Source organism: Sciurus vulgaris (genome assembly GCF_902686455.1).
Source record: "Sciurus vulgaris genome assembly, chromosome: 4".
Classification (NCBI taxonomy): Eukaryota; Metazoa; Chordata; class Mammalia; order Rodentia; family Sciuridae; genus Sciurus; species Sciurus vulgaris.
In genome coordinates this window covers 185425968-185437203 of record NC_136464.1, presented here as the reverse complement: position 1 = coordinate 185437203, position 11236 = coordinate 185425968, and the positions used below count along the sequence as shown (strand labels likewise).

At 54.2% G+C, this 11236-nt stretch overlaps 1 protein-coding gene across 6 annotated transcripts in view; it reads right to left on the bottom strand.

Moving 5' to 3' along the window:
• Positions 1-8435: 8435 nt before the first annotated feature.
• Positions 8436-11236, bottom strand: part of ARHGEF7 (Rho guanine nucleotide exchange factor 7) — a 129162-nt gene continuing 126361 nt past the window's right edge. For all 6 annotated transcript variants that reach the window (XM_079138295.1, XM_079138288.1, XM_079138294.1 and 3 more), the window contains 3 exons: positions 10610-10709; positions 10315-10369; positions 8436-9439 (listed from right to left, as the gene is read on the bottom strand). In XM_079138295.1, the coding sequence (XP_078994421.1) occupies positions 9317-9439; positions 10315-10369; positions 10610-10709 (278 nt within the window). In that variant the 3' untranslated portion in view covers positions 8436-9316. The remainder of the gene's footprint in view (positions 9440-10314; positions 10370-10609; positions 10710-11236) is intronic.

Below are 11236 nucleotides of genomic sequence, written 5' to 3'. Positions count from 1 at the left end.
GCCTGCTCTGCCTTCACATAGAACCATGAGGTCACGTGATGTCACATAGGACTTTATTCAGACGAGATCCGACGGGTTCGGGTGGTATGGCCACAGACGGGACTTCATCACTGAGGGCTGAGATGTCCACCCTGAGCTGCTGTGCGGGGCAGTGCAGACCGTGCTGATCAGCAGCCTGCAGAAGGCTCTCAGTGTGAGGCACTACTGGACCCTGGGCCCCGAGTCCCACTGCCCCTGCAGGGCCCCATCCCATGGCCCACCCAGCCTGGTGTGGAACCAGGCATTTGGATTGGCCATGTCCTTCCTTCAGGCTGTGGTCTCCTCGGAGCAGCCACTTTCCCTAGGCACTGCTGGAATGCAGACGTGAACAAAAAAGTTCCTTTCCCTTCAAGAAAGCAGCCAGGACAAGCCTTGTCAGGTCCACCACTGTGAGAGACAGCAAGCAGGGAGCACCAGGAGCAGGCAAGCAGGCGCCCTGCTGAGCCAGCCTCCAAGGCTGCCAGACAAAGCCCTGCAGCAGAGGCAGAGGTGCCCATTCCCCTGCCTTCCCCCTGGGAGCCCACGGGGCCCTGCGCCTGGCTGCACTTGCAGCTGCGTGGAATGGCAGCGCAGCCCCAACCTCCTGGCAGGTTCTCGCACACTGCTGTCATGGAGCGGAGCTCCCCTGAATAATTCATCTCCCTCACGTTGAGCAGCCTCCGGCTTTTAATTTTGTGATGTTACCACATTCAGAAGAGTTGCCACTTACATACCCACTCTCCATTATTAAATGTCAACCACTTTTGTTTACAAATAAAGCCACGTTAATTAAATATCGCATCTGAGTTAGTGAGAAATTAAAGCAGCATCCGTTCCAGCAGTGCAGAGCCTGGGTGGTGGGCATCCAGCAGGGGCCGTGGGAAAGGTGTCCCTGCGGAGTTCCAGATCTCCTGCCCCACAGCTCCACGGGGACCACGTCCAGCAGCACGTTCACTACACTGGAGCAATCTGGCACTCTCCGACCTGGAGAGGATCAGGAAGCCATCCAGTCCCGGCTCCTTCAGAGGATGCATCTGGCAACGGCCAGCCTGAGCCCCTGGAGCCAACAGCCAGGACCATTCCTAAGGTAGCTGCCAGGACAAATGCAGCCCTGGGGCTGGGCCACCACGTGGACCAGGGGCATGCTCTGTGCCTTCAGCCCACTGCGTCACCCCGATTTCCTTAGCCGCTCGATGAGTATTTATTGAGGACGGACTTCCTCTTCTGTGTGATGGAGCCATGAGTGCCAGGACGCCCTTCCTGGTGGAGAGGGGATGGAACTGGATGGAGACGTCATGGTTGTGTCCCCAAGAGGGTCTCTTCCAGTCCTAATTCCCAGTACCTCAGAACGTGACCTTATTTGGAAATAGGGTCACTACAGGTGTAAAATTCAATGTCATACTAGAGTAGGGTGGGCCTGAATCCAACGGCCAGTGTCTTTCTGAAAGAGGGACGTTTCAACCTAGCCACATACAGGGACAGAGGAGAGACCCTCAGCCAGGAACCTGAAGACAGCAGCAAACAGCGTCCTCCCTCACACATCTGCTGGCGGCTGCGGAAGGAACCCTCCCTGCACATGCCCAGCCCCTGGACTCTGACTTCAGGAACTGAAGCAACCGATTGCTGTGGAGCCACCCAATCTATGGTGCTGCCTGGAAAGCATGAGTCTGAGGCCCCTGAGGGCACAGGGAGCCCTGGCTGCCCAGCCCCCTGCTGGGGAGAGCTTCCCTCCTGGCAGAACACAAAGGCCCTGCCAGGGAGGTCAGAGCTCAGCGTGGAGCTACAGGAGCAGCTGGGTCAGCCGGGAGGTACCTGAGAAGACGATAGGCCGCGGACCATGCACCTGTCAGCCCAGCCCACCTCCCGCCCTGCCAGGCAGGCCAGGCCTAGGTGGGGAGGCGAGGCCTGTGCTCCCGCCCCCTGGAGCCATGGCAGGGAGGGAAGCACAGCACTGTCCTCCCCTTGTCTGCGGGGCACCCTTGAGGTGGCAGGCCCCTGCAGACTGCAGCCTGTGGCAGCCCCGCAGCAGATAGCCAGGGAAAGCTTTCTGCTTTCTCATCTTCATGAGCCTCTTGCACTCTAGACGTTTCATTTTTATGTGAACTGCAGAAATTATTTTCAAGATCTAGAAAAGGGGAAGGAAAAAGCAGAGGGTTTTATTGGCACGTCATGGAATCCACCAACCAGGAGAAGCGGACCCCTCCCCACGTTGGGTCTCAATGCACGGATCCGCCTGCTGGCACGGGGGCTCTGGGTTGGATCCCAGTGCCACCTAAAGCGTCCACTCGTGGGACGTCCCATTCTTTGAGTGACGTTTAGGCTTCATTCTGTTCATTCCTATCTGAGATATTTTGTTATCGAAAGACATTTTGTTTTCCACTTGTTTCTAGTTTATGTAAAGTCGATCTCCATGTAGCTCTGGTAATGGAACACCACTGATTCTGCTCAGCATAGATGCTTCTTTGCATTTTCCACACACACCATGGCGCACCTGAAAACTACTTTCGTTTCCTCTTTGACCGGCATGCCCTTCTTCCTCCTCACCAGGGCAGTGCCCAGGCAGGGTGAGGGACCTTCCTCACTCCTCAGCCACACAGGCGTCCTGCCTTTACCATGACGGCTTTGCACGTCCTTTATTCCCAGTTAGCTGTCACTTCACCCCCACAAATGGACACAATTTTACCAAATGCACTTTCTGAATCTAACCACATGATCACAGCCTTTTTTGCTTGTGGTCGTAGATGGGCCAAGGGTCTTTTTTATTTGTATGTGGTGCGAGGGAGCAAACCCAGAGCTCACCTGTGCCAGGCAAGCACTTTGCCACTGCGCTGCAGCCCAGCATTATCACAGCCTTTTTCATTCTTGAGTCAAATCTGGGTCCTTGCGATCGATCCACTTTATCTTTTTCATATGCTGAAAGAGTCAATGTGACGCTTCATTTAGCATATTTGCATCTACTATTCATGTGATTATCCCCAAGTTGTCCCTGTTCTGTTGTGGTCATGTTGGTATCATAACATGAATTCCATGAATTTGCAGTGTTGACTCATCTCCATGCTCTGGAGTCAGGTTTGCGCCAGGCCATGGCCAGGGATCGATCTCCTTCGAGTGTGTCCGCCGTCTTCTGCTTGGCTCCTCACGGGAGTATTCAGACAGGTTTCCAGGACTGCCCATTCCACCTTGCGCCGTGTTTTCGGCGTCTGAAGCACGTGTGGCGGACGTTAGCTTCTCTTTCTGACTAGGACTAGGTGTGGCCTGCCTTCCTCGCCTGTCTTGCTAGCAATTTGTCACATTTCATTTGCGTGAAGCCACCTCACCCAGTCTGGTGCATGCTGACCACTCACCTACCCTCCGCTCCCACAGAGGTCTTCCTGCAGGGCCTCCTAGGAAGGGGGCTGAAGGGACCCCACATTCATCTGCCTCCTGTGACCTGGCCCAGGCCTGGAGGTGCCCGGAGCTGCAGGTGACAAGTGCCACCTGGCTGGGAATGGTGTCACCACACAGCTGCTCCAGTGCCACCTGCTCACTCCAGTTGGCCACTGGGCTCCTCCTGGGTTCTTCCTCTGGGGAGTAAGTCTGTCATGAACTGGCCTCCAGGTGGGCATCTGTGGATGGCCATTTTGTGTAACGTCCAGGGGAGGACGCTGACAGGCATGTAACCTGCTAGTTCCTTCTGATCCGCCCAGTGACTTCTGTTTTGTGCATGTACTGACGGGGGAGGACGGGGGTGTTCACAGACTCAGTAGTGCTGGGATCCATGGCATGCGTCTGCACCAAGTGCTTCCTCAGCTCAGTGATGTTCCAGCATTCAGTACTTAAGCCTTTAATCTCATCAAGTTCATCCCGAATCCAATCACGTCTTGATGCTATTTAAATGCTAAATTCAAGATGTCAACATCCAGTTATTCACTGCTAACATACAGAACCCAGCTGGTCCTGTGCGTTGGCGTGGTCAGCTTCCTAAGGCTGCCCTAACACATCGCCTCCAACTCCAGTGTTCAAAGCACCACTCCCTGCGTCCCAAAGCGGACCACCTCCTCACCCCTCCGGCTGGCACAGACCACCTAAGTTTCCTGTCTCGGGGTTCCTTCCTCATGTCAACCGACCTGTCCCCATCACCACATCCCCACCCGTGACTCTGACCCAACCCTGATGCTTTTGTAGCCCAGGGCCACCGGCCTCATGTCAAGGTCCTTGCCCATCACATTGGCAAGACCCCTCTGCCCTGCAAAGTGACTTGCGGTTCTGAGGATAGGGATGGACATCTTCAGGGTCACTGTTCTGCCCACTGACCAGGTCAGCTCAGTGTGTGGGGTAAAGATCTGACACCCACATTAAGGCTGGGCAGTGGCGGAGCAGCTTTGGCAAGGGCCAACCTCTCGGCAGCAGAGCCCCACCAGCATTCCTTCAGGGACAGGGGCTGTGGCTGTAGGGCGGTGGAGGGGAGGAAACGGGCAAGGAGCCGAAGCTGCCAGAGCTTGACCTGTGTGGGGAAGAGGAAGAGGCTGGGGCAGGGAAGCTGGAATGCAAGTGCCCACGTGCAGGCGCCTTCAGAAACCAGGAGTGCCGTCCTCCAGGTTCACAGGGAGGACGCCCAGAGCCGGCACCTGGGGCCACGAGGCTGCGGATGCTGGCCTTGGCTCCCGACCCCTGCACCAGGGCCCTCAGACTCGTGGCCACATGTGACTGTGCTGCTGTCTTCACGGGCCCTCCTGGGACAGCCCAGGGCCACGATGGTGAGATGCAGGATGTGGCAGGGCAGCCCTCACTCTCTCCTCTGCATTTTACATGAGCTTGACACCGTATAATAAAGCTAAAAAGGAGAGGACAAGAGTGACAGCCAGGGAAGGGCGGGCTGCGGCGCCTACTCAGGAGAGAAGCGAGGGCCGCCGTACTGCAGGTGCAGGCGGCCTGGGCGCCAGGACGGGCGCGGTTCCTTTCCTGGGCACCCATCTTCTTAGTGACCATGGAAGCACACTGGGAATGGGGATGGAAAGAAGGTCATGTTGAAGAATTTAAAAGCCACTGTGGAGACCTGGGGACAGGACTGATCCAGAGTCACAGGTCCCGTCCTCTCCTGCACTCAGAAAGCACAGGCCCCACTGAGGCGAGCTGGGGACGGACAACACACTTCCGAAGGCTCCTGTGACGAGGCTAGTCTGGAGAAGCTGCACAACTGCCAGGGGCATCGTCTCTGGACACCCTCTCCCCATGGTCATCTCACACGCCTTCTCCCAGGGTATCACCAAACACCCTCTCGGAACAAGGCAAGTGCCACCCAAATTACACAGGCCCAGAACATGCTGGTCAGGGCTCCACTCGGCTGCACGCTGTGCCAAGATGTTCCCAGCACACATACAGTGGCACCTGCCACTGCCAAGGATCTACGCAGAGGTGACTGAAGAAAGCTGCAGTGTGGCCAGCCAGTGCGTCTCATCAAGCACAAGGGTCTGGGCTGTGCCTGCTCCCACAGAAAGGACCCCAAAAGGCCAACAAAGGCGGGCTCTGTTGAAGGAAAAGTCACACATGTGGATGCCACCTACTGGCCTTCGCTCAGCTGAGGACACTGTGCCGGCCTGACCTGTGCACTGAGGTTGAGGGCAGGCGTGTGCTTTCTGTTCCTGTGTGTGGCTTGTTTTCCTCATAAGCAGATATTAATCTTTATGATTAAAAAATACAAAAACGTACAAACCCCTCAATATGAATGATTCGGATTGGAGATGTCTAATGCACCCACTTACCACAATGAGAACCAACAGCAGGGGTTCTCTGAATGCCTACTCATTTTACCCTGAAATAACTAAAACCCCTGAAGTTCTAGCCCCTGGCGCACTTGTGGTCTTGCAGTCATATGGGTGGCTGCACATCCAAGGTGGCTGCTTCAGAAATGGGCAGCCGAGATGCCAAGCTACGGTGGCTGCCCACTGAGCCAGGCCCCACACGGCTGGATACAAGTGCCCTTCCAGACTGACACCCTCAACACTGTCCCGTCCAGACAAGCATGCCCTGGCCTGCAGCTTCGACCACAGTGCTGCACGCGCTGGAGCTGAGACAGGGGCCTCAGTCTTCCCAGCCTGGGCTCCCGCCACTTGGAGTGGCCTCGCAGCCTGTGTCTGTGAGAGTAAGTCACACATCTCCATCCTGCAGGCCTGCCTTCCAGGATGACCAGGGAGCCAGGTGCCGCAGCACGGTGGCCACGTAAAGGACCAGGCAGGGGAAGGTGCGGCGACAGCCAGAGACTGTCACACCTCTTGTCATCCTGAAACCGTGAACCAGAACAACCCTCCTCCTCCTGAGTACTCAAGTTCGCTGTTACGGTCAGGGCGGACTGACGGGGGTCACCAAGAGACCCACCCCGCCACCGTTTTGCCATGGCGTCCCATGCTTTTCTCCCGCTCTTCACTGGGGGAGCACACCTGTCCCAGGGAGCACCAGGCAACCTCAAGGATACGGCAGGTAGAGCCGTAACAGACAAGCACGTAGCAAGTTCCTTTGTCTTATGGCGATTCCTAGGGAACCCCAGAGATGCCTTTACACACACTCCCATTCATCTGACGCCATGGAAGGGCCTAGTGAGCACCTTCCAGCCTAGAGGTCATTCTTCTGGTACGGCAGGTGGACTGGAGTCCTTGCCCCTCAGTGAGTGTCACTCCAGCCTCCTTTCCTTAAAACTCTCAACCTAACCCTATTATCTTTGGCTAATTGTGACTTGATTTTTAAAGGCAAATGTGAGGTTTTCCAGAATAAAAACACACCAGATTTTTTAAATCTATAAAGCCAAAAGACATATGCCCACAGTAAATACATCAAATAAGATAAAGTGACACATTTTGTGAAGTAAGAAAAATAATCCGTTTAATATTACAGTGGTGCAGCACAAACATCGCAGCGGTCCACAGCAGGGCACTGTCTGTGGTGCTGAGGGTCCTGTGTTGTCAGTGTGCCCTGGGCAGCTGGCGCGACGGTGGTGTGCACGGGCAGGCAGGTGTTCGAGATACCAGTGCCGGTGCCTGTGCAGAGACGTGGCCAAGCACGTGGACTCTCGGATGCTACATCCCAAGGTCATCTGAGCTCAAAGTGCTTCTCATCTACAGGACAGAACATGGCTTTGTCTCCTCGCCCCTCGCAGACTAGTGCGAAGGAGTCAGCAGCCCTGGAGAGCGGTGCGTCTTTATCACTTACCACATCACCACCCACCCCGTCACACATGAACGGTACAGTGAAGCACGACAGGGTAGGTCTGGGGAAAACTGCTCTCAGACCCATGTTCTCGGCTCCCTAGAAAGCCCAGGAAGATGCTGGGTCCACAGGAAGGAAGCCGTGTGGAGAACCCGCCTCAGTGGCACCCAGCCTAGGGCGGGGGTGTGAAAAACACAAGTATTCTCACAAAATACTTGAAGCTGAGCGTTAAGGCAGGTCTGTAAGAGCATCCTGGAACACGGGCAGCCCACGAGCAGCCACAAGAGGATGGTCTTCGGTTAACTCTCAGCAGAGCGGCATCGCAACATCTCTGGTTGCCATGGCAGAGAGATGGTGGGGAGTTGTTCCTGAGTTAAAATCTGCTGCGACAGCAAATGCACTCACCAAAAACACTTGTAAAAACAGGGCTCATGAAAAACAAAACCTGATCTTTTCTTTCTCAGCATAAATGAATAAAATGCCAAGTCCTGAAAATTGGCAATTTTAGCCAGCAGCTCATACTGAGTGGTCCCTGCAAAGTTCGTTGTCCAGGTCTGTGCAGGGTACCAGCAGGGGCAGTGGGGTACCAGGAAGCCCGCCAGCTCAAAGGGCGCCTGGCACCAAGCATCCAAAGGCTGGGGATCTGCTGCAGCTACAGGGCAGCCTGGCCACCAGAGTAGAACCAATCATGTGCAAGGCAAACAGGCTGGTATGGGGCGTGGAACGTGTGGTACTACAACCAGTGTGGGCGTGGGGCGCATGCCTGTGGTCCCAGCAACAAAGGAGGTCGAGGCAGCAGGGCCACAAGTTCCAGGCCAGCCTGGGTGACTTAGCAAGACCCTGTCTCAACACAAAAGGGCTGGGGTGATAGAGCTCAGCGGCAGAGCGCTTGTCTAGCATGCAGGAGGCTCTGGGGTTAACCCCAGCACCACACACACAAACTAAATGAGAGGACACTGTCTACGTTGGAGTTCCTCTCACTTCAAAACTGACCCAGAGGAGGCAGAAAGACAGCTCAGTTCCTGTGGTCATTGTCTCCCATGTTTGCTGGGTGAGGACAGGCCTCATCCCTGGTCTCCCTGCAGGTGGACTCAGGTCTCACTGCTCAGCTGCACTGCAGGTATCCTGCTGGGCTCTTGTGGACAACAGCACAGGCACTGCTAGCCAGCGCTGCACACACAGGCAGACGCGATGGTGAAGTGCACCACAGGGTTGAGGCTGGCCTGTAGGAAGCACGCTTGTGTGCTCCCGGCAGGCCCCACCCGTGTCCACCGGCTGCCGCGATAGGCAATCTAGAGCACACTCACGTGCAGGTTCCAGTTCTCTCTCAGGGGAGGATGGAATGGGGCACCCTTGTCACATTTCCAAACAAGCCTAAGAAAAATCTGAGCTGCCTCCCAAAAGCCAGAGCACACTCCCATGATCCCAGAATCTGGAGGAATGGCAAGCAAACACCCACACAAGGACGGGACGTGGAGGTCCCCAGGCTGGGGCTGTTCTAGTTTTGCGGAGTGCTGCCCTCCACATGGCTGCCAGTCACAGTTGGAATCCTGCTTGAGGGAAGACTTCCGACTGGTGCAGAGTCCCCTTGCAGACACAAGAAAGGTTAATCTGTCCAGCGCGCTGAGGTGGGACATCTGCTCACAGCGCATGGGGACCAGGCTGGTGCAGGATAATCCAACACCTGCCAGAGGCATCTCCCTACAGCTCTGCTGTCAAGGGTGCATGATGTGACCTCTAACCCCATGACCAGAAGGTCAGAGGGAAGCAAGTCCTGGCAGGAGGGTGATCCCAGCACACAGTCACGGATGTGCATTTGATGTGGAGTATTTACAACAATTACACAGACATACCACTGATATATTCAGCTACGAGTCTGAAGAGCCAGGGCTTCAGTCTGTCACCGCACTTATTGCAAATGAGGTAACTGAGAGGTTGGCAGAGGTTAACGCAGCTCGGGCCCTCAGTGTCTATGCCTCATGTGTGGATTCTTCAGTGAGTCTGATCATTTCTATTTGCATGATGAAGACAATGTCCTCAGTCCTGGATGTCACCCAAGCTGGGGCCAGGGACCCAGGTTGGCCTAGTAACTGGTCTTCAACAAGAAATACGGTCATCCTTATAGATTGGTCTCATCCCAGGCAGGATCGTTCATGTTCTTCAAAACCTTCCTCACCAGCTTTTCCAGGTCCTTGCGGGCCCTCTGCTCCTCTTCTAAAGACTTCTTCATCTTTTTGTTATCCTGCAAGTTAAGCAGACCACAGCATGTTCACTGTCCTTGGCGCTCAGAACAGCCTCTTCCCCTAAGTCACATCTGTGTGTGTGCGCGCGCACGCTCGCGCTAGGCACGGTGGTGCTCCTGGGAGCCCCGACGGTTCACAGCTGCGGACACTCCCAGGGGCCCTTCTTTAAGTCCATACGTGACCGAGCCTTGGAGAAGTGCACCACAGAAAATGGCTGAAAGCAGTCGAGGAGCAGCTCCATCCCTGCCTTTCTCACAAAATCAAAGGAATGGAAGCAACAGTGACTCAGTGAGCCACAGAGTGAAGGAGTGAACACGAGGGTATGCAAAGCACAGACTGGGAAGCCCACCACACAGGGCGGGGAGCCCTGGGGCACTCAGGAGCCTGAGGGCACCTCCTGCCAGCAAGCGCCAGCCACTCCACACACCAGGGCACCGTGCCTGCCTCCAGCGTCTGCCCACCTCTCTGCAAACCTGCCGTGGACTGTACACACAAGCCCGCCCGCTGGCACCAAGCATCGCTGACTACCTCCTGGCTTCTGAAGCACACAACTACCTGTGAAAGAAGAGTCACCCGGGGAGCAGAATCTTCAACTAGACCGCATTTTAGACTATATTACCATTCCAGCAAAGTTTGAGATGGTTTATGATATCAAAAACAGTATAGTTTATGAGGGGCTTACAGGAGTCATTTCAAAGCACACTTCCTGGTCCATCACACTGACAGAAGACAATGGCTTTTGTGCTGGAATTCTAAAGTACATGATCTCCTTTTAGTTTTCTTTCTTTCTTTTGCTTATGGACAATCACGATTTTTGATATTTGCCTTCCTTTTCTCTCTCTTAAAAAAAGATTTTAAGAAATGACCGTCTCACCTGTCTTAGCTCCTGGACTTCATCTTTTAGCGCATACACTGTGTCCACCAGGCTCCTGGAACAGAAGAATGTGCACGTCAACAGAGGCAGCACTAGGTGCCAACAGAGCCACAGGACACTCTCCCAGCTCGTGGCCTCCAAACTCACAACTTTAACAACCCACTTCTGTGCTCGGGAGGTTCGTCCCTGCCAAGGTTGAGCCCAGTCCATGAGGAAAGTCTGCCAGTGAGGCTCTGAGCCCCAGCCCCAGGGGAGTTCCCACTCTACTACCCATTCCCACACTGGAGACTCTTACTTTTCTTCCATCACTGTCTGACCATTACTTTTAGTTTCTTCAACTATAATTTTCTCTTCTTCTGGAAGCAAGACTTGTGGAGCAGATCCTTTGCGTGAACCTAGGATTGTTTAAGGAAAAGAACCTCAGGTGAATGCCATGGCAGACCCAAGAGAGGGCTCAACGACACACCCCTCCACACGCCCCAGAGAATGCCCGGCCCAGGACGGCGCCCCCACTCCCCTCCACCTGTCCACAGGCGCAGGCTCTTCATGCCCATGGCATTGCAGAGGGAAACACCAGCCTTTCTGCAATGTATTCAACTTTGTTTCTGAATCTAGATTACAATCTTTGAACATAAAAATTTTCAATAGCAAGTAAGTTAGAAGATTCTGACCACACTGCCCTAGATAGTCAACCAAATTTTGTCATTAAGTCATTCCAGAAATTTAAAGACATACAGGATCACGTACAGCATAAACATTGTTTCTAAATTTTAAAACTAGCAATTTTTTAAAAACACCATAGCAACTTCTAAAAATTATGATATGACAGTGCATAATTTTAGAAAAAGTAAAATTCATTATCTGGTTATTTTATAAAAACTTCATTCTCCATTCCCTGGAACTGTTCAAAATAAAAGAAAGT